Raw genomic sequence first — 24493 nt, forward strand, 5'->3', positions numbered from 1 at the left:
CTGGTTTGAGCTTCTAACAGATAGTCGGGGTCAAGAGTCAAGAAATAACTTGTCCACAGACATTTTTTGCTTTGGAAAAGGATTTAAACAATTCTGGTGAGTTTGTAGAGACTTATGAAGGTATCTGAGCAATTATTAATTTCTCTTCAGCATTTGCTAAAAAGTTTTTTTGATGTATTAGCAAAGTTTGTAGTAAAACATATTTGAGTCAAAGTATGGTTCATGGAGTAAAGATATTTAAAAATTACTCATTAGAAATAACATCATGGAGTTTAGAAGAGCTGAAAATGGGCGTCCTTTGTGGCTCAGTGGTAAAGAACCCCCCTGTCAATGCAGGAGACACAGTTTCAGTCCCTGGGTTGGGAAGATACCCTGGAGGAGGACAGGGCAACCCAATCCAATATCAGTGTCTGGAAAATCACGTGGATAGAGGAGCCTGGCAGTATACAGTCCATGGGGTCGCAGAAGAATTGGACATGACTTAGTGACTAAACAACAGTGAACTGAAAATAATTCCTAAAGTAAGCTATTCGTTTACCAGCAAGCTATTATTTGGGGAGTCATTTTCAATTTCTTCAGGAGCCTCTCAATGTGATGGCTATAACCTGTGGGAAGAGGAGGCCAGATTTGTCTAAAACTAAATTCTTAGGTTTGTGTGGACTTCACTGGAGCCTGGATTTTTTAAATAGTGAAAAAGGTAAGAATTCAGGGGCCCCGCCAGTCACCCCCTTGTGACATCTTCCTGACTGGCTTTGAGCCCCCCAAGCAGAGGAGCCCATTGGCCAAACATCCTTCTTCCTGTCTGCTTGGCACTGCACACTCAGACATGGCAGACCAGGGGGGAGCTGAGAGAAATGGAAAGCGTTGAGAGTAGCATTGAAACATGTGTATGTAAATCACATGTAAAATAGCTAGCTAGTGGGAAGTTGCTGTATAACACAGGGAGCTCAACCAGTGCTCTGTGATGACCTAGAGAGGTGGATGGAGTAGGGGGTGGGAGAGAAGTTCAAGAGGGAGGGGACATGTGTATGCTTATAGCTGATTGACATTGTTTATGGCAGAAACCAACACAACATTGTAAAGCAATTATCCTCCAATTAAAAATAAATTTTTAGAAGTTTGAGATCATGGGGTCAGTAATGGGTATTCAGAAGCTAGTTGTGAGAGAAGGGGGTGGGCAGGATCATCTCCAAGACATAGGTGTTAGTCTCTACAACAGATTTGAAGCTGATGGCAGCATTAGACCCAGCCATGCTGGGTCATTTTGACAAAGAGCAGTTAACTCACTGGTTTTGCCTGCTGAACTCTGATTAACACTTAAGAAGCAAGTGTTATAAGACATCAAACTCAATTTTGAATGTCTGTGACTCTCACATGATGGAAGGACATGGCCAAAATATTTTTTAAAAGGTCAGCCTAGAGTTTCCATGAGGTCCACAGTTCCCTCCTGGAATCCGTGGAAGAGGACACACAGCAGTGTTATTCGTAACATCTGAACACTGGAAACAAACTCAAATGTCCATCAGCAGATGAGTGGATAGACAAAATACAGCACATCCTTACAATGGAATAGCATGCAATGATGAAAAGACATGAAGCACTGATATATGCTATAACATGGGTAAGCCTTCAAAATGCTGTGCTAAGCGAAAGAACATGGTCACAGAAGAAGACTATGAAACACCCAAAATTGGCAAGTATTTATATAGGATCAGGAAGTAGATTAGCCCTTGTTGAGGGCTGGGGGCAGAAAGGAATGGGAATTGACCTCTGACAAGTTTCCTTTGGTGGGTGGAATGTTCTAAGAATAGACAGCTGCACAGCATTGTGGGGTGTAGGGTATAGGTTTTTCTGTTGTTTGTTTTGTTTTGTTATTTGTTTTTTTGGCCACATCATGTGACTTGTGGGGTCTTAGTTCCCTCATCCTTCCCCATCCCTCAGTAGTGACACCGCTGAGTCCTAACCACTAGGATACCAGGGAATTCCCTGTTCAGTCCACTTTAAGTGGACATTTAATAATATGTTAATGATATCTTAATAAAGCTATTAAAAAAAAAACAAGTAAATAGAATTTCTCACATTAGCCACTAGGTCTAATCATGGACCACAATTGAACATTCCACCTGCCCTCAGCAATCTGTTCAGGTTGGTTACAGTTTTGAAATCATCCTGGCCATTTCCCCTGTGCTCAGGAGATACATTTAAGGAAACCAAGTCTTTCAACTACTAATATGACTAAATGAGCTAAATCAAAATTTCAGAGATAAATCCACGGGCACAAATTTGTAGGAAAACAGGTAGCAGAGTTCATTCCAAAATTTAAAAGATCTCCATCTATTTAAATAATGACTCTGTAGTGGTGAAATGACCAGTATTTCTCTGTATAAACTTCAGATTCAGGAAATCTTCAGTTCAGTCACTCAGTCTTGTCCTACTCTTTGCGACCCCATGAATTGCAGCACGCCAGGCCTCCCTGTCCATCACCAACTCCTGGAGTTCACTCAAACTCATGTCCATCGAGTCAGTGATGCCATCCAGCCATCTCATCCTCTGTTGTCCACTTTTCCTCCTGCCCCCAATCCCTCCTAGCATCAGAGTCTTTTTCCAATGAGTCAACTCTTTGCATGAGGTGGCCAAAGTATTGGAGTTTCAGCTTTAGCATCATTCCTTCCAAAGAACACCCAGGATAGATCGATCTCCTTTAGAATGGACTGGTTGGCTCTCCTTGCAGTCCCAGGGACTCTCAAGAGTCTTCTCCAGAGGAACTGTAAAGATGGCGGAGGAATAGGACAGGAAGACCACTTTCTCCCTCACAAATTCCTCAAAAGAACATTTCAACGCCGAGCAAACTCCACAAAACAACTTCTGTAGGCTGGCAGAGGACATCAGGCAACCAGAAAAGCAGACCATTGTCTTCAAAAACAGATTTTTAATCTTTGCTCTTAGGTTTTTGTTGTCAATTTTGTACATTTAAAAACCCAAACTTCACTACGCAAGTTTACCTGAGAGCGAGATTACAGGCTTGACCACTCTCTCCTCCTTTGGACTCTCCTTTTTCTCCACCAGGTGGCCTCTGTCTCTTTGCTCCCCCGTCTCTTCTCTATCCAACTCTGTGAATCTCTGTGTGTTCCAGACGGTGGAGAACACCTAAGAAACTGGTTACTGGCAGGATTTGTCTGTCTCCTTCTCATTCCTCTCTCTTATCCTCCTGGTCACCTCTGTCTACTTCCTCCCTCTCCTCTTCCCCGTATAACTCCGTAAATACCTCTGAGCGGTCCAGACTATAGAGCGCACATAAGGAAGTGACTACTGGCTAGCTTGCTCTCTCCTCTTTTGATCTCACCACATCTCATTCCAGTTACCTCTAACTACCCCCTCCATCTTCTCTTCTCCTTGTAACTCAGTGAACTTCTCTGAGTGTCCCTCAATGTGGAGAAACTTTTCATCTTTAACCTAGATGTTTTATCATCAGTGCTGTATAGATGGAGAAGTCTAGAGGCTACTGTAAAAATAAAACTGAAAACCAGAAGCAGGAGGCTTAAATCCAAAGCCTGAAAACATTAGAGAACTCTTGAATTCAGGGAACATTAAGCAATAGGAGCCCATCAAATGCCTTCATACCTACACCGAAACCAAGCTCCACCCAAGGGCCAACAAGTTCCAAAACACGACATACCACTCAAATTCTCCAGCAACACAGGAACACTCCCCTGAGCTTCAATATACAGGCAGCTCAAAATTATTCCAAAACCTTTGATGTCTCATAACCCATTACTGGTCACTCCACTGCACTCCAGAGAGAAGAAACCCAGCTCCACCCACCAGAACTCCAACACAAGCCTCCCTAACCAGGAAACCTTGACAAGCCACTGATAGAACCCCACCCGCAGTGAGGAAGCTCCATAATAAAGAGAACTCCACAAATTACCAGAATATAAAAAGGCCACCCCAAACGCAGCAATATAACCAAGATGAAGAGATAGAGGAATACTCAGCAGGTAAAGGAACAGGAGAGTTGCCCACCAAACCAAACAAAAGAGGAAGAAGTAGGGAATCTACCTGAGAAGGAATTCCGAATATTGATAGTGAAAATGATCCAAAATCTTGAAATCAAAATGGAATCACAGATAAATAGCCTAGAGACAAGGATTGAGAAGATGCAAGAAAGGTTTAACAAGGACCTAGAAGAAATAAAAAAGAGTCAAAATATAATGAATAATGCAATAAATGAGATCAGAAACACTCTGGAGGCAACAAATAGTAGAATAACGGAGGCAGAAGATAGGATTAGTGAAATAGAAGATAGAATGGTAGAAATAAATGAATCAGAGAGGAAACAAGAAAAACGAATTAAAAGAAACGAGGACAATCTCAGAGACCTCCAGGACAATATGAAACGCTCCAACATTCGAATTATAGGAGTCCCAGAAGAAGAAGACAGAAAGAAAGATCATGAGAAAATCCTTGAGGAGATAATAGTTGAAAACTTCCCTAAAATGGGGAAGAAAATAATCACCCAAGTCCAAGAAACACAGAGAGTTCCAAATAGGATAAATCCAAGGCGAAACACCCCAAGACACATATTAATCAAATTAACAAAGATCAAACACAAAGAACAAATATTCAAAGCAGCAAGGGAAAAACAACAAATAACACACAAGGGGATTCCCATAAGGATAACAGCTGATCTTTCAATAGAAACTCTTCAGGCCAGGAGGGAATGGCAAGACATACTTAAAGTGATGAAAGACAATAACCTACAGCCCAGATTACTGTACCCAGCAAGGATCTCATTCAAATACGAAGGAGAAATCAAAAGCTTTACAGACAAGCAAAAGCTGAGAGAATTCAGCACCACCAAACCAGCTCTCCAACAAATTCTAAAGGATATTCTCTAGACAGGAAACACGAAAAGGGTGTATAAACCCGAACCCAAAACAATAAAGTAAATGGTAATGGGATCATACTTATCAATAATTACCTTAAACATAAATGGGTTGAACGCCCCAACCAAAAGGCAAAGACTGGCCGAATGGATACAAAAACAAGACCCCTCTATATGCTGCTTACAAGAGACCCACCTCAAAACAAGGGACACATACAGACTGAAAGTAAAGGGCTGGAAAAAGATATACCACGCAAATAGAGACCAAAAGAAAGCAGGAGTGGCAATACTCATATCCGATAAAATAGACTTTAAAACAAAGGCTGTGAAAAGAGACAAAGAAGGCCACTACATAATGATCAAAGGATCAATCCAAGAAGAAGATATAACAATTATAAATATATATGCACCCAATATAGGAGCACTGCAATATGTAAGACAAATGCTAACAAGTATGAAAGGGGAAATCAACAATAACACAATAATAGTGGGAGACTTTAATACCCCACTCACACTTATGGACAGATCAACTAAACAGAAAATTAATAAAGAAACGCAAACTTTAAATGATACATTAGATCAGTTAGACCTAATTGATATCTATAGGACATTTCACCCCAAAACAATGAATTTCACCTATTTTTCAAGTGCTCTTGGAACCTTCTCCAGGATAGATCACATTCTGGGCCATAAATATAAACTTGATAAATTCAAAAAAATCAAAATCATTCCAAGCATCTTTTCTGACCATAATGCATTAAGATTAGATCTCAATTACAGGAGAAAAGCTATTAAAAATTCTAACATATGGAGTTTGAACAACACACTTCTGAATAACCAACAAATCACAGAAGAAATCAAAATATGCATAGAAACTAATGAAAATGAAAACACAACAACCCAAAACCTGTGGGACACTATAAAAGCAGTGCTAAGAGGAAAGTTCATAGCAATACAGGCATACCTCAAGAAACAAGAAAAAAGTCAAATAAATAACCTAACTCTACAACTAAAGCAACTAGAAAAGGAAGAATTGGAGAAACCCAGAGTTAGTAGAAGGAAAGAAATCTTAAAAATCAGGGCAGAAATAAATGCAAAAGAAACAAAAGAGACCATAGCAAAAATCAACAAAGCCAAAAGCTGGTTCTTTGAAAGGATAAATAAAATTGACAAACCATTAGCCAGACTCATCAAGAAGCAAAGAGAGAAAAATCAAATCAATAAAATTAGAAATGAAAATGGAGAGATCACAACAGACAACACAGAAATACAAAGGATCATAAGAGACTACTATCAGCGGTTGTATGCCAATAAAATGGACAACGTGGAAGAAATGGACAAATTCTTAGAAAAGTACAATTTTCCAAAACTGAACCAGGAAGAAATAGAAAATCTTAACAGACCCATCACAAGCACGGAAATTGAAACTGTAATCAGAAATCTTCCAGCAAACAAAAGCCCAGGTCCAGACGGCTTCACAGCTGAATTCTACCAAAAATTTTGAGAAGAGCTAACACCTATCCTACTCAAACTCTTCCAGAAAATTGCAGAGGAAGGTAAACTTCCAAACTCATTCTATGAGGCCACCATCACCCTAATACCAAAACCTGACAATGATACTACAAAAAAAGAAAACTACAGGCCAATATCACTGATGAACATAGATGCAAAAATACTCAACAAAATTCTAGCAATCAGAATCCAACAACACATTAAAAAGATCATACACCATGACCAAGTGGGCTTTATCCCAGGGATGTAAGGATTCTTTAATATCCACAAATCAATCAATGTAATTCACCACATTAACAAATTGAAAAATAAAAACCATATGATTATCTCAATAGATGCAGAGAAGGCCTTTCACAAAATTGAACATCCATTTATGATAAAAAAAAAAACTCTCCAGAAAGCAGGAATAGAAGGAACATACCTCAACATAATAAAAGCTATATATGACAAACCCACAGCAAACATTATCCTCAATGGTGAAAAATTGAAAGCATTTCCCCTAAAGTCAGGAACAAGACAAGGGTGTCCACTTTCACCGCTACTATTCAACATAGTTCTGGAAGTTTTGGCCACAGCAATCAGAGCAGAAAAAGAAATAAAAGAAATCCAAATTGGAAAACAAGAAGTAAAACTCTCACTGTTTGCAGATGACATGATCCTCTACCTGGAAAACCCTAAAGACTCCACCAGAAAATTACTAGAGCTCATCAATGAATATAGTAAAGTTGCAGGATATAAAATCAACACACAGAAATCCCTTGCATTCCTATACACTAATAATAGGAAAGTAGAAAAAGAAATTAAGGAAACAATTCCATTCACCATTGCAATGAAAAGAATAAAATACTTAGGAATATATCTACCTAAAGAAACTAAAGACCTATATATAGAAAACTATAAAACACTGATGAAAGAAATCAAAGAGGACACTAATAGATGGAGAAATATGCCATGTTCATGGATCGGAAGAATCAATATAGTGAAAATGAGTATACTACCCAAATCAATTTACAAATTCAATGCAATCCCTATCAAGCTACCAGCCATATTTTTCACAGAACTAGAACAAATAATTTCAAGATTTGTATGGAAATACAAAAAACCTCGAATTGCCAAAGCAATCTTGAGAAAGAAGAATGGAACTGGAGGAATCAACTTGCCTGACTTCAGGCTCTACTACAAAGCCACAGTCATCAAAACAGTATGGTACTGGCACAAAGACAGACATATAGATCAATGGAACAAAATAGAAAGCCCAGAGATAAATCCACACACCTATGGACACCTTATCTTTGACAAAGGAGGCAAGAATATACAATGGAGGAAAGACAATCTCTTTAACAAGTGGTGCTGGGAAAACTGGTCAACCACTTGTAAAAGAATGAAACTAGATCACTTTCTAACACTGCACACAAAAATAAACTCAAAATGGATTAAAGATCTAAATGTAAGACCAGAAACTATAAAACTCCTAGAGGAGAACATAGGCAAAACACTCTCAGACATAAATCACAGCAGGATCCTCTATGATCCATGTCCCAGAATTCTGGAAATAAAAGCAAAAATAAACAAATGGGATCTAATTAAAATTAAAAGCTTCTGTGCAACAAAGGAAACTATAAGCAAGGTGAAAAGACAGCCTTCTGAATGGGAGAAAATAATAGCAAATGAAGCAACTGACAAACAACTAATGTCAAAAATATACAAGCAACTTATGCAGCTCAATTCTAGAAAAATAAACGACCCAATCAAAAAATGGGCCAAAGAACTAAATAGACATTTCTCCAAAGAAGACATACGGATGGCTAACAAACACATGAAAAGATGCTCAACATCACTCATTATTAGAGAAATGCAAATCAAAACCACAATGAGGTACCACTTCACACCAGTCAGAATGTCTGCGATCCAAAAGTCTACAAGCAATAAATGCTGGAGAGGGTGTGGAGAAAAGGGAACCCTCCTACACTGTTGGTGGGAATGCAAACTAGTACAGCCACTATGGAGAACAGTGTGGAGATTCCTTAAAAAATTGCAAATAGAACTACCTTATGACCCAGCAATCCCACTGCTGGGCATACACACCGAGGAAACCAGAATTGAAAGAGATACATGTACCCCAGTGTTCATCGCAGCACTGTTTATAATAGCCAGGACATGGAAACAACCTAGATGTCCATCAGCAGATGAATGGATAAGAAAGCCATGGTACATATACACAATGGAGTATTACTCAGCCGTTAAAACGAATTCATTTGAATCAGTTCTGATGAGATGGATGAAACTGGAGCCGATTATACAGAGTGAAGTAAGCCAGAAAGAAAAACACCAATACAGTATACTAACACATATATATGGAATTTAGAAAGATGGCAATGACGACCCTGTGTGCAAGACAGGAAAAAAGACACAGATGTGTAGAGCGGACTTTTGGACTCAGAGGGAGAGGGAGAGGGTGGGATGATTTGGGAGAATGGCATTCTAACATGTATACTATCATGTAAGAATTGAATCGCCAGTCCATGTCTGACGCAGGACACAGCATGCTTGGGGCTGGTGCATGGGGATGACCCAGAGAGATGTTATGGGGAGGGAGGTGGGAGGGGGGTTCATGTTTGGGAACGCATGTAAGAGTTAAAGATTTTAAAATTAAAAAAATAAAAAACTAAAAAAAAAAAAAGAAAAAAGAAAGAAAGGCAATGCCAAAGAATGCTCAAACTACCGCACAATTGCACTCATCTCACGTGCTAGTAAAGTAATGCTCAAAATTCTCCAAGCCAGGCTTCAGCAATACATGAACTGTGAACTTCCAGATGTTCAAGCTGGTTTTAGAAAAGGCAGAGGAACCAGAGATCAAGTTGCCAACATCCGCTGGATAATGGAAAAAGCAAGAGAGTTCCAGAAATACACTATTTCTGCTTTATTGACTATGCCAAAGCCTTTGTCTGTGTGGATCACAATAAACTGTGTAAAATTCTGAAAGAGATGGGAATACCAGACCACCTAACCTGCTTCTTGAGAAATCTGTATGCAGGTCAGGAAGCAACAGTTAGTACTGGACATGGAACAACAGACTGGTTCCAAATAGGAAAAGGAGCACTTCAAGGCTGTATACTGTCACCCTGCTTATTTAACTTCTATGCAGAGTACATCATGAGAAACGCTGGACTGGAAGGAATCACAAGCTGGAATCAAGATTGCCGGGAGAAATCTCAATAACCTCAGATATGCAGATGACACCACCTTATGGCAGAAAGTGAAGAGGAACTAAAAAGCCTCTTGATGAAAGTGAAAGAGGAGAGTGAAAAAGTTGGCTTAAAGCTCAACATTCAGAAAACAAAGATCATGGCATCTGGTCCCATCACTTCATGGGAAATAGATGGGGAAACAGTGGAAACAGTGTCAGACTTTATTTTTTTGTGCTCCAAAATCACTGCAGATGGTGACTGCAGTCATGAAATTAAAAGATGCTTACCCCTTGGAAGGAAAGTTATGACCAACCTAGATACCACATTCAAAAGCAGAGACATTACTTTGCCGACTAAAGTCCATCTAGTCAAGTCTATGGTTTTTCCTGTGGTCATTTATGGATGTGAGAGTTGGAGTGTGAAGAAGGCTGAGCACCAAAGAATTGATGCTTTTGAACTGCGGTGTTGGAGAAGACTCTTGAGAGTCCCTTGGACTGCAAGGAGATCCAACCAGTCCATTCTGAAGAAGGTCAGTCCTGGGATTTCTTTGGAAGGAATGATGTTAAAGCTGAAGCTCCAGTACTTTGGCCACCTCATGCGAAGGGTTGACTCATTGGAAAGGACTCTGATGCTGGGAGGGATTAAGGGCAGGAGGAGAAGAGGACGACAGAGGATGAGATGCCTGGATGGCATCACGGACTCGATGGACATGAGTCTGAGTGAACTCTGGGAGTTGGTGATGAACAGGGAGGCCTGGCATGCTGCGATTCATGGGGTCGCAGAGTCGGATACGACTGAGTGACTGAACTGAACTGAACTGAACTGTATATACTTGAAAGAGTAAAACCCATTCTGGAGGGTGTGAGATACAAAAAAAAAAAAAGAGTCTTCTCCAACACCACAGTTCAAAAGCTTCAATTCTTCAGTGCTCAGCTTTCTTCACAGTCCAACTCTAACATCCATACATGACCACTGGAAAAACCATTGCCTTGACTAGACGGACCTTAGTCAGCAAAGTAATGTCTCTGCTTTTGAATATGTTGTCTAGGTTGGTCATAACTTTTCTTGCAAGGAGTAAGCCTCTTTTAATTTCATGGCTGCAATCACCATCTGCAGTGATTTTGGAGCCCAGAAAAATAAAGTCTGACACTGTTTCCACTGTTTCCCCATCTATTTCCCATGAAGTGATGGGACCAGATGCCATGATCTTTGTTTTCTGAATGTTGAGCTTTAAGCCAACTTTTTCACTCTCCACTTTCACTTCCATCAAGAGGCTTTTTAGTTCCTCTTCACTTTCTGCCATAAGGGTGGTGTCATCTGCATATCTGAGGTTATTGAGATTTCTCCCGGCAATCTTGATTCCAGCTTGTGTTTCTTCCAGTCCAGCATTTCTCATGATGTACTCTGCATGTAAGTTAAATAAGCAGGGTGACAATATACAGCCTTGACATAGTCCTTTTCCTATTTGAAACCAGTCTGTTGTTCCATGTCCAGTTCTAACTGTTGCTTCCTGACCTGCATATAGGTTTCTCAAGAGGCAGGTCAGGTGGTCTGGTATTCCCATCTCTTTCAGAATTTTCCACAGTTTATTGTGATCCACACAGTCACTATGCTTTGGCATAGTCAACAAAGCAGAAATAGATGTTTTTCTGGAACTCTCTTGCTTTTTTGATGATCCAGCAGTTGTTGGCAATTTGATCTCTGGTTCCTCTGCCTTTTCTAAAACCAGCTTGAACATCTGGAAGTTCACGGTTCACATATTGCTGAAGCCTGCTTGGAGAATTTTGAGCATTACTTTGCTAGCATGTGAGATGAGTGCAATTGTGTGGTAGTTTGAGCATTCTTTGGCATTGCCTTTCTTTGGGATTGGAATGAAAACTGACTTTTTCCAGTCCTGTGGCCACTGCTGAGTTTTCCAAATTTGCTGGCATATTGAGTGCAGCACTTTGACAGCATCATCTTTCAGGATTTGAAATAGCTCCACTGGAATTCCATCACCTCCACTAGCTTTGTTCGTAGTGATGCTTTCTAAGGCCCACTTGACTTCACATTCCAGGATGTCTGGCTCTAGGTGAGTGATCACACTATTGTGATTATCTGTGTCATGAAGATCTTTTTTGTACAGTTCTTCCATGTATTCTTGCCACCTCTTCTTAATATATTCTGCTTCTGTTAGGTCCATACCATTTCTGTCCTTTATCGAGCCCATCTTTGCATGAAATGTTCCCTTGGTATCTCTAATTTTCTTGAAAGATCTCTAGTCTTTCCCATTCTGTTGTTTTCCTCTATTTCTTTGCATTGATCTCTGAGGAAGGCTTTCTTATCTCTTCTTTCAGGAAATCTTAAGTCATGTTAAAACACACACAGACACAAAATAGGTAATATGTGTATATGTGATCTGAAATGACTCATGTATTCCAAATACACTTTTTTCAGATATAATCTCCATGAGAGGAGTCAGATTGTCCAAGTTTTCTCAATCTGTAGTTCTAATGGAGAAGAGATAAATCCTTAGGAAAAAAAGAGTGGCTATGATAATGGTTAAAATAAATAAAAGGGGGAAGAAATGTGTTTGCCTTTGCTCTGGGGTAAAGCCCCATCTCTCACTTCTGTTGTGTTGGGCCTCCACCCTCTCACCAGAATGTCCCATCTACCACCCACTGGGCCCTTGCCTGGATCTGAATCTTCACTTAGGACCCCTCCCCATGAGCCCCTGACCAAGCCGCTGCTCAAGATCTTTGCTTCTACTTATCATAAACAGGCTTAGAAATGTGAACCATGGGCAACTGCTAGATCAGGAGAGGACGTATGAGAAGAAAGCAGACATTTCTTGGGGCAAGGACAGACCTTTTACATGGTGCTTCCTAGCCAGTGGGCCCGCAGTGAGGACTGGCCATCCTGGTGCTGTGGAACTGGCCGTGGAAGCACAGCATGGCCTTGGACACAGGCATTGCTAGTCTATTCAGCTGTCCAGATGAACAGCCGTCATGGCAAATAAGTGTCCTCCAGTCCAGGCTCCTTAGTTTCTGTGGAAAGCTCTTGTTCATAATTTGTTCCTCCTTAAAAGGACCTTTAGATCCTTAGCACCATGGTTGTCATCATCATCAAAGTTATTACACGTGCATAATATTTCTCATCTGCATATTATAATTCCATATCAAACTCAAATTCGGGTGCTTTTGTCTGCTTCCTCTTTTTTAATTTTTAAGTTCTAAATTGAAGTATAGTTGATTTATAATGTATTAACTTCTGCTGTACAGCAAAGTAATTCAGTCATACATATATCCATTATGATTTATCTCAGGATATTGAATATATATCCTGAGATATATATTCTCAGTGCTATACAGTTCTCTGTGCTATACGGTAGGACCTTGTTGTATTTGCATTCTATATATAATAGTTTTCATCTGCTAGTCCCATCCTCCCACTCCATCCCTCCTCCAGCCCCCTCCTTCTTGGCAACCACAAGTCTGTCCTCTATGTAAATCTATTTCTGTTTCTTATATAAGTTCATTTGAGCCTTATTTTAGATTCCACATATAAGTGATGTCATACGATATTTGTCTTTCTCCATCTGACTGACTTCACTTAGTATGGATTCACCCATCCCTGGATCCATGTTCCTAGATGGACCTAGAGAATGGTGAACCTCCATTGTATTGAATATATATGTACTGCATCTTTGCCCATTCATCTGTCTGTGGGCATTTAGGTTGTTTCCGTGTCTTGACTATTGTAAGTAGTGCTGCTGTTGTGGTGCACATTGGGGTGCATGTATCTCTTTGAATTACAGTTTTCTCTGAATCTATGCCCAGGAGTGGGATTGCTGGATCTGCTGGTACCTCGGTTTTTCTGAGGAATCTCCATACTGTTCTCCATGGTGACTGCACCAATTCATGCTTGCTCTTTCTGAATGTTGCCTTATGTGAAGCCCATGAACATTTTATTTCATTCTATTTTGATTTATTTTGCTTTTGGGTGTTTTGTTTGTTTGTTTATTAAAATCAATAACAAAACACCCAGGATCCCCGATACTTTGAGTATCTTTCTAAGTTTGAAAACTTTAATCACTTTCATCTGCCATTTTATCTTACTGAGCAATGTTGACATTCTCTGGATAATCCACCAGCTTTCTCCCTCCTCCCCCACCAAGCCCTGGCCACTCTGCATTTACTCAAAGGGCAGATGGCACTCTCCCAGCATGAGCCATTGTGTTGTCCAGAGGTTACACTTGACAACATGAAACTAAGGCTCAGAGGGGAATGAAGGTGTCCTGTGTTAGTGCTCAGTGAGGAAAGAGGCCTGCCCTATCCTTTGGGGACTCAGGGCGAAGGGAAGAGAGAGTTGAAGGAAGTACAGCAGTATATGTGCACCTGTCAGACAAGTGTTCTGTGACAGGTAAGCAGGGACTTGAAGGAGGTGAAGGGATAATGCAGGGGCTACAGTGGAAACAGTGGCAGACTTTTTTTTTGAGGGGGGGCCTCCAAAATCACTGCAGATGGTGATTGCAGCCATGAAATTAAAAGACGCTTACTCCTTGGAAGGAAAGTTATGACCAACCTACATAGCATATTAAAAAGCAGAGACATTACTTTGCCAACAAAGGTCCATCTAGTCAAGGCTATGGTTTTTCCAGTGGTCATGTATGGATGTGAGAGTTGGACTGTGAAGAAAGCTGAGCACTGAAGAATTGAAGCTTTTGAACTGTGGTGTTGGAGAAGACTCCGAGAGTCCCTTGGACTGCAAGAAAAGCCAACCAGTCAATTCTAAAGGAGATCGTCCTGCGTGTTCATTGGAGGGACTAATGCTAAAGCTGAAACTCCAATACTTTGGCCACCTCATGCAAAGAGTTGACTCATTGGAAAAAGACTCTGATGCTAGGAGGGATTGGGGGCAAGAGGAGAAGAGGATGACAGAGGATGATATGGCTGGATGGCATCATTGACTCGATGGACATGAGTTTGAGTGAACTCCAGGAGTTGGTGATGGACAGGGAGGCCTGGCGTGCTGCAATTCATGGGGTCGCAAAGAGTCGGACACGACTGAGTGAGTGAACTGAACTGACCTGATGGAGATAGAACATTCCAGCCAGAAAGAGTGGCAAGTGCAAAGTCTGAGGGAGGCAGATGCAGTGAGCATCCTGAACAGAGTGAGCAGGAGGAAAGAGGTGGAAGATGACTGCACAGAGGGGTGCTGGGCCAGATCATGGAGCCTGGTGGACCATGTGGAACAGGCTTCAGAAGAAGGGCATAAACCAGAGCCATATAACATGCTGTGGTGCTTGCAGGAGCAAGAGGAATCGGTGTCTTCACAAGGGCAGGCACCATTAGGTAGTCAGTGACAGGCGCCTGGTTAGATGGACGCAGGAGAAGAGGATGATGGGTAGCTTTCTGGAGGAGCCAGTACACTCGGAGGTCAGCAGAGAAAGAAGGTCTTGCTGGAGGGGGAAGAGTGAGGGATTTTTTTTTTTTTTTTATGGAGGAATCAACAGCATATTTTTAGCCTGAAAGGAATAATCCAGTAGAGGAAAAAACTGTGGTTTTGTTCTCCCTTAATATGCATGTTTCCTAGAGGCTCTCCTGCCTTGTATCACCCACATCTTTCTCGCATGTGATTCCAAACCACTGTGGTGTAAATAGCTCTGCTGTACTCTCTTTTGAGTGTCACGGGAGGAAACGTGATAAACTCTCTGTGTCTATAGTCTAATAGTCTGTAGTCTGTGTCTATGTCTAATAGTCCTTGAGGCTTCCCTTGTGGCTCAGACAGTAAAGAATCTGCATGCAATGCAGGAGACCTGGGTTCCATCCCTGGGTCAGGAAGATCCCCTGGAGAAGGGAGTGGCTACTCACTCCAGTATTCTTGCCTCGAGAATTCCAATTTTCTTGGGCTCCAAAATCAAAGCAGATGGTGGCTGTAGCCATGAAATTAAAAGATGCTTGCTCACTGGAAGAAAAGCTATGACAAACCTAGGCAGTGTATTAAAAAGCAGAGACATCACTTTGCCAACAAAAGTCTGTATAGTCAAAGCTATGGTTCTTTCAGTAGTCGTGTATGGATGTGAGAGTTGGACCATAAAGAAGGCTGAGCATGGAAGAATTAATGCTTTCAAACTGTGGTGCTAGAGAAGACTCTTGAGAGTCCCTTGGATACAAGATAAAACCAGTCAATCCTGAAGGAAATCAACCCAGAATATTCATTGGAAGGACTGATGTTGAAGCTGAAGCTCCCATACTTTGGCCACCTGATACGAAGAGCCAGCTCATTGGAAGAGACCCTGATGGTAGGGCAGATTGAAGGCAGGAGGAGAAGGAGATGACAGAGGATGAGATGGCTGGATGGCATTGGTGACTCAATGGACATGAATTTGAGCAAACTCCGGGAGATGGTAAAGAACAGGGAAGCCTGGTGTGCTGTAGTCCATGGGGTCACAAAGAGTCACGCATGACTGAGCAACTAAACAGTGAGACTACAAAAGCCATAGAAAAGCAAGCCTTTTTTTTTTTTTTTAATGAGAGCTTTTTCGCTTTGCTTTGTTCTTTGCTGGCCTGGGTCCTGGTTCTGTGCTCAGTCTTTCTCTAGCTTTAGTGAGCGGGGCAGCTCTTCCATGGCACACGGGCTTCTCGTTGCAGAGCGCAGCCTGCAGGTGTGCCGGCTTCAGTAGCTGCAGCTCGCAGGCTCTGGAGCCTGTGGGCTCAGTAGCTGTGGTGCCTGGGCTGAGTTGCTCATTGGCCTGTGGTATCTTCCCAAACCAAGGATCCAACCCATGTCCCCTGCGTTAACAGGCAGATTCCTAACCACTGGATCACCAGGGAACTCCCGAGAGGTTTTAAAATAACCATGAAAACTGTTATCAGGGCTTTAGGGTCCCAACATGTTTATGAATACAAATATTCCCTTTTTTCAGTGAATGTTTAAAATGTATCATCCAAGCGTTTTTAAAGGTTCTAAATGGCATCTTCCAGATTTCTCAACTTTCTGATACCATAGTAAATTTCTTATGGAAGAACAGGGGAAGATGCTCTGGTGTGACAGAATGTAATTCAGGGTCTTATTTACACAATGGAGTGTGCGCCTTACTATTTAGTCATCTAGGCTCTAACATAGATGCATCTCCCATGTTCAGCAGCACAGAATGTCGGCATTTTCAACACTTGTCAGAGACTCTGAGCACCTACTGGCTGCCATTTGGGTAAGACCACTATGATCTGAGATAACAGGGGAAATGTGCTCCCTGCCCTTGTAGGTTTCTGAGTTGTAGCCCTCTGTCAGGTTATATCACCAAAAAGCAAGGGCACTACACACTCCAAGTATGTGCTGACTTGCCTCTCCTCACAAATGCCTTCACTGAGTTAAAGCTCAAAAGTTAGTCTGTTTATAGTGGAGATTTGTGTAAACAAACAAAAAGCCTAATGGAAAAGTTTCTGTCTTCTGTATTTTTGCCTTTTACTGCAGTTCACATCCCTTATGTAGACAGCCACACCAAGAATTCTTCCCATATATTAGAATCAAGAAAATGTGGTTGTAGTTTTGTTTTCTCTGGATGATCTTATATGCTTTCCTTTTTCAAAAATGAACACTGTAGCCCATTGTGTTTCCATTAATATGTTTCCTTGAATACGGTTCAGAATTTGTCCAGTTAGACTATTCCTCTCCAGGATCGGGCTTCCCTAGTGGCTCAGACAGTAAAGAATCTGCCTGCAATGTGGGAGACCCAGAGATTGAACCTGGAGTCTCTAGGATCTGGTAAAACACATGTACCCATTTTTCTAGGTACTTTCTTTTATCAAAAACTATTTTAACCTGCCACATTTTTTATATTCAGGGTTCTAGGAGATTCAGCCTTTCAGAATCAAATACTTCTAAATAAACAGAAATAAAAACAAATATAATAAATATAAATTACTATAATGAATATAAATATATGATAAATATAAATGCATAAGTGTAAATAACTATGTTCATGTTAATAACTAGAGGAAGATTTTGTTGGCCGTGTTTTTCATCGTCATCTGCGTTTGCCTTGTGAGGAGGCTATACAGAGGGAGGCTTACAGCTTGGGCTGAGGAGGTGTTGTCTGTCTGGCTGAATCTGCCACTCACTCTGACCCCGAGTGAGTAATTTGACCGTTTTAAGTTTCAGTTTCTTCATGGTTAAAGTTTGGTAACAATAATAGGTACCTCAGGAGATGTGTGTGCATCTCCTGAGATGTGTGTATGTGTGTGTATGTGTGTGTGGTATCTTTGTTTCCTTTGCCTTGAAGTAAGTGCACAGCCTTGTCCTGTGGACCCATCTTTCCTTACCTACAGCCTTTCCAAACCTAAGAAACAACTGTTTCTTCCTGCGGTAGCTCATGCATATAATGTCCTACATTTATAGGACATTAGACAGTTATCAAAGAGATCCTGAATCTAGGGGATTAACTTGATACTTGAATGTGTTTTCTTATGAAGAAATGATCCATCTCTTTGGACCCACCTCTTCTCCACAATAACAGTTTCAGGAAACGCTGATGTAAATCATTTCTGCTTATTGGCCTTATACTCGTGAAAGGAATATATTTGCAGCTTTTAGAGCATAAGGACAAAACATATATATCTAATTGTCACGGAATCTTGGACTCTGAACTATGAACAGTCCCCAAAGTTGAGCGGGTCTTGTTGACTAAGTGGCAGACTCCCCTCACGTGTCTGCGCGCTGAGTGGCGCATGTGGTGTGCGCTGCACAGAGGCGCCTTCCGCCAGCCCAGCATCCCGAGGTGGGTCCCACAGACTGGTCCCGCAGAGTTCTGAGGCTCCTGTGAAGTCTGGTCAGAAGAGTCGAAGTCGCTGTGAGCTGTTCTAACTACATCGTCACCCCTGGAGGCGCGGATATTGTTGCTTTTCTCGCTGAGTCAGACTGTCAGCGTTAAAGTTCAGAAATCCAACTCAAATTCAGAAATACGTCCCTGACAACACTTAAGTTCTTTCCACCTGTAGTCATAAGAAGTATTGTGGTTGATTGTTTCTACTGTATTTTCAGGATTTGTGTGGGTGTGTGGTTGTGTGATCATCGCGGTTATAAAGAAGGGTGGGTGAGCCGGGACTCAGTCCACTCGGCGTCTATACCTGCTTGTCTCCTGGAGCCGCACCCCTGCTTCCACCCAGCCTCCGTCCAGAGCCCCTCCCCGCTCTTTCGGATTAAAATATTTTCACTGAATTAAAAGGCTGCCGATAGAGAATTATAAAAGGAAGTAAAATTTTTTCAGATGACATCTTTGGTAGGCTAATTCTAAGAAGTGCAACTTCTAGTGAGCAACCTAAACAAAGAAAATGTGAACGAAAACAAACCATGTGATAATGAAAACTCTTCTCTCATCACTTCCAGTGGTTTTGAAAAAACAGCATTACAAAAAGCAGAGAGACTAGGAAGAAGGAAAGCTAGCATTATTTTTTAGATGGAACAGTCCAGGTGACTCTGCTAAGCTGGTGAGGGAGGGGAGCGCTGCTCTCAGCCCGTGGTTGGAAGACTCTTCTCTGCTCCAGACCTGATGCTCAAACCCGGCTCCTGGGGCACTTACTTAGACTGGATTATTACTGTTCGGTGTTAGAGGAGTGGCTCCCTTCTCTTTCAGTTGAATGACAACAGCAGTGTATCTATGGCTTTTATTTCTGTTGGGAAACTAACAAGGTAAAGTCTTGATTAAGGAATGCCCTTAATCAAGGGCACAGCCACATTAGAAAGAAATCATCTTCATGAATCTTGCAAGAGTTATATCTCTGCACACCATCCACAGACCGCACCGCACCCCCCCCCGCCCTCAAATCCTCACTGGAAGTTAAACTCAAGTGCCAAGACCTGGCTTCTTCCTTGCTTTCCAGGCTGCTTTCTCTCTTTGTGTAGTGAAGTGAAAGTGCTCAGTCGTGTCCAACTCCTTGTGACCCCATGGACTTGTCCATGGAATTCTCCAGGCCAGAATACTGGACTGGGTAGTCTTTCCCTTCTCCAAGGGATCTTCCCAATCCAGGATTGAACCCAGGTCTCCTGCATTGCAGGCGGATTCTTTACCAACTGAGCTATCAGGGAATCCCTTTGTGAAGGAGGTCCTATCCCCTTCTCCTTTCCAACTTGGACATGTAGGTCATTTTTGTTTGTTATTTGAAATGTTATCACCACTGTGCCTTTTCACTTAGTATCTAGTTATGTAATGAACTTCTCTTTCCTACTCAGTTTAAGAACCTTTAGGAATCATTGACTGAGGGCTGAGGCAGAAGGGAAGGCGGTTATCAGCAGGCTCGTGCTTGGAGCTCATGGACTATCCCCAGTGCCAGAGGAAGGCCTGAGCAGGAGGGGACTGGGGCCTCTCCATCCCTGCTTCCCTCAGTATTTTTCCTCTTCTGCCAGCTCACCTCCAGGGACGTGTTCTTTTTTCCTGCCTAAAGTGTGGGGGAAAAGTCTTGTCAGAGTTTTGTTGAAAGAGAACTGGCATTTGGGAGCAGCAGTTGCTAGGAGGCTTAGGATAGACGGGCCTGCTCACAGAGCTGCCCACAAGTGCCTGCATCTCCTGCTTCCAAGCAAGCACATCCTGGGGGACTGACCTGGAACAGAGCCACCTGGCCCGGGAGCTGCTTTTCCGAAATTCCTCTGCACCTGACTTTGGGAATCCTCTCGGCCGTCTGGTGCCCAGGGCCCGGCTCCTAGCTCAGCCGTGTGTGCAGCCTGTGTGGGGACACACGAACCACTTGCCCCATCGGTCATGTTCATATCCAGAGCCTGAATCAGTAGGGTGGAGGAAGCTCTGGCCTCAGTGGGGAGTCCTAGGGCAACAGGGTCCCCTGCAGCACTCCCAGGTTACTCTGTACAGAGTCCTTGCTTTCAGCCCCATTTCCCCTTCCAAGGAAAGTATGGAAAACTAAGAGTTCTCTTTGAAACCTCTCAGGGCACAACTGCCCTGAACCCTGAGCTGGGGCAACATCCTTGGCATCTGCGCACACCTGTGGCTCTTGCCTGAGTTTCAGGGCCCTCAGCCCTGCATCGACTCAGGCATCCTGACCACACTGTCTAGTTCTCCTGCTGTAGGAATGGCCACACTTGTTTTCTGTGTAAAACTGAAAATGTTTGTATTAGACTGGGCTTTCTGTGATACTTAGAAAATAAGATAGTAAGAAAATTAAGATGCTTTGGTGGTCTAAATACTTGTGAAGTCGATTTTTTTAAAAAAATATTACAAAATGCCTTAAAGAGTCCCAAGTAAATTTAAGAGAGGATCTACTGGATTTTCACTAACTGCTTAAAAAAAAGAGAGAGAATTACTTTGATCCATTGTGCCTTACTGTGAGCTGTAACAGTAACCTCACAGCTGCTGCACTCAACGATTTGTTTCATTCTATTGTTTTAAAACAGGTATTCATTCAGCTGCATAGGAGATGAATTCTGTCATTAGAAATTTTGCCATCAGGCTTAAGAAATATATTTATAACTCATTTCTTTCGGGAACCAGGTTTCAAGATCTCCATAAGAGGTCTTTTATTAAGATAAATCACAGCTTTGTCAGTTTCTCCAGAAGTACTCTATTTTTAATTCCCAAGGAGAATCACAGTAATAAAAATAAATTAACCTATTAGGTTATTTCCTTTCTAATGGCACCTGTTTTTATTAATAAAATTCCAGTCTACATATTTTTTGGGTGGCTCAGGCGGTAAAGAATCTGTCTGCAATGCAGGAGACCTGGGTTCAGTCCCTGGGTTGAGAAGATCCCCTGGAGAAGGGAATGGCAACCTATTTCAGTATTCTTGCTAGAGAATTCCATGGACAGAGGAACTTGGGAGGCTATAGTCCATGGAGTCACAAAGAGTCGGACACAACTGAGCAACTAACACACATATTTCTTACTATTTGCTTAGTAGACGCAATCATTCATAACATTTTATAGCATTTTATAAAGAACTTTTAGTGCCTTTTTTAAAAAGCTGCACTAGGTCTTAGTTGCCACACATGGGATCTTTAACTGTGGCATGCAAACTCTTACTTGCAGTGTATGGGATCTAGTTCACTGACCAGAGATTGAACCCCGGCCCCCGCATTGGGAGTAGCCACTGGATCACCAGGGAAGCCCTCTAAAGAACTCTTAAAGTGAAGCTTTTTGGATGTTTGCAGCAGCTCTGGGCAGTCCTAGTAGTGATACTGTTCTGCATTCTTGAGCCCCTGTCCTTCCTGCGGGACACAGGGGGCCAAGTGAGCAGATGCTGCCCCAGCATCAGACCGCAGGGCAGACTTGCTGTGCAACCTCCCTTCCAATGATGTTCTCTTTTAACTGTTCCTCTGGTAAATTCAGTACTGTTTACCTTGAAGCATGTGTTTAAAAGGAAATCCTAGATGTGTTCAAACATTACTGCTCAGTCTCTATTTTCTGTTTTCAAATGACTGGTTCCCATGCTTGATGAAGCTCAATTAAAAAAGAAAAATGGTCCCAAGTATTCATTGTATAGATTTCCATGCCTGGGGAAACATAATATGGAAACTGAATCTGAGATCATTTTAAATAAACATATGAGTTCTTAAATGATACTGCTTATTTCACTAATGCTTCTGATTTATATGGTAGTGCCATCCCCATTTATGTAATGGAGCCAATCTCAGCACCCTCACCTGAATATGATGGATATTTCTTGTGTGTGTAAGACTATTTTCCTGTGTGTAAGACTCCTTTAGTATGCCTAAAAATATAAACGTACTTGTGTCCTATTCCATTCAACCTTCTTTGATTCCAAGTTAAGAGCCACTGGATGAATTCACCTCTAGCTCTATTATGTTTTTAAATCAAGTATCAGGTAACATTCCTGTGTATGTGGTATTATTTTTCTCTAATAAATCAAATACATCATGATACTTGCTCACCTACTATAGATGGACTATAGTGATCTTTGTAAGTCTTTGTTTATATCATGTGTTTTCTCCCCACCTAGAGTAAAAGAAGCTGAAGAGGTGTGTAGGCAGAAAAAGGGAAAGTCACTCTATAAAATAAAACCAAGACATGACTCTGGAATTGTAAGTATTTATTCTGTTTTTTGATTTGTGGTTTTCTCTGGCTTTTAACCTCTTTTCTCAGAATATACAAATCCACCTAATAACATTTTAATCATCTTCCTCTCAAGTTTGAACAAATAGTGAGCTTCCAACTTAGAGAATCTGCTTTTCCTTCTGCCTGTAATCAGGTACCAGAGGCTACAAGAATCTCAGTGTTCAGCATTCAAAGCCTAACCATCCAGATGGGTCCACTGAGGGGGTGCATATATGTGGGGGGCTGCTGGTGGAGTTGGGGGCCATCTTTCACTCGCCTCATCATACATGGGTCACAGCACAGCTGTTGTAATCCCATGAGCACCCTTGGGGCCTAACACAGGGAGTGCCAGGTGCAGCATTGTTCTTTACTCAGACCAGGGGCTCAGGCTACACAGGGGGCTACCAGCAGCTGTCAGCCCACAGCCAAGTGTAACAAGCCAAGCTGGTCCCTCTTTGCTCGTTTCCCCTTTCAAAATAAAACACCAGGTTGTGCACCTTGAAGGGGAGGGTTTGGTGGACATGATGCATCCATGTGATGCTGTCTTACGTTCTGTTGAATGTTTGAGGGACTATCACTTGGCACTACAGAGTGAGTAAATGCTATTTTAAATGAAAAGTTGGGTTAGACCTTAAAATAGCATTTTGAATTGAGTTCATCTAATATAGTGTAAATCGAAGATACTGAATAACCCAAATTGGGCCACAATTAAACAGCTTTATTTAGAAAAAGTTAGAAATTATATCTGCATTTAAAAGATATTTTCCCTTCCATTTCTCTGTATCAAAATCTTATTGAACAAGTATTATATTATGGTTTGGTTTATGTTCTGTCTTTTTGATGAAAGTAAATCTTCAAGTACATGTATAGAATGAGAAGGAATAGTTATTTACTAACCACGATTATGCTGTTATAAGGATAGAAGAGAATTAAATCACATTAAGAATGAGATGAAAGTGTGTTAGTCACTCAATTGTGTCTAACTCTTTTCAACCCCATGGACTATAGCCTGCCAAGCTCCTCTGTCCATGGAATTCCCCAGGCAAGCATTCTGGAATGGGTCACCACTCCATTCTCCAGGGGATCTTCCTGACCCAGGGATCAAACCCGGTCTCCCATATTGTGGGCAGATTCTTTACCATCTGAGTCATAGAAGAGAATTAAATCACATTAACAATGAGATGAAGCCTCGGTTCAATTTTCATATTTATGTGTTTGTACATAAGACTGAAAATGAGAAAGGTGAGCTGATACTCTTTCACATCGATTAGAAGCTAAATTTTGAAACCTTTTTTTCCCCTCAAAAATATTAGTGAAAATTCTAAGAGATAAATAGATTTTACTTTTATCTTTTTTCGTTTATGAGCTGTGGATCTTTAACCTTTTCTCAAAGAATTTGATCCAAATGAAAATACTATTCTAAACTCCATACACTCTTTAAAGTTATTCCTTCTGACTATTTCTCTTATCTGATGCATTTATTTCAGAAAGCAAAAATAAGCATGAAAACCTGACCAATGAAAAGCAGAACAAAAATGAGTCACTGAAGCCACTTCCACAGAATTCAGCCGGCCTGAGGGCAGAAGGAAACTCATCATTTTGATCATGTTTCTTCTTGGCCTCTTGCATAATCTTTATGCTTTCCAGACAGTTTACTGGTTGTTGAATTCTACACTGTATTCATATAAAAATGCAAAATCAGTAGGCCAGTGGAGAATGTGACACCTTTTCTTTTTGTAAAAGTTTATGGTATTTTACCAATAGACCAAAACAGCATGTGTAAGAGGCAGTATCTGCATTAATTCTGAACATGCTAAACAGTAACCTCCAACTTACTGTTGTGAGACTATTCCCTGTCACAGCGAAACA

At 41.4% G+C, this 24493-nt stretch overlaps 1 protein-coding gene across 1 annotated transcript in view; it reads left to right on the top strand.

Moving 5' to 3' along the window:
- FMN2 (formin 2) overlaps positions 1-24138 on the top strand; it is a 359973-nt gene extending 335835 nt beyond the window's left edge. Inside the window, exons 17-18 of the mRNA XM_052639523.1 lie at positions 22530-22611; positions 24112-24138. Coding sequence (XP_052495483.1) covers positions 22530-22611; positions 24112-24138 — 109 coding nt within the window. The remainder of the gene's footprint in view (positions 1-22529; positions 22612-24111) is intronic.
- The last annotated feature ends 355 nt before the right edge of the window (positions 24139-24493 follow it).

The sequence above is a fragment of the Budorcas taxicolor genome, chromosome 5 (assembly GCF_023091745.1).
Source record: "Budorcas taxicolor isolate Tak-1 chromosome 5, Takin1.1, whole genome shotgun sequence".
In the NCBI taxonomy this organism is placed as follows: Eukaryota; Metazoa; Chordata; class Mammalia; order Artiodactyla; family Bovidae; genus Budorcas; species Budorcas taxicolor.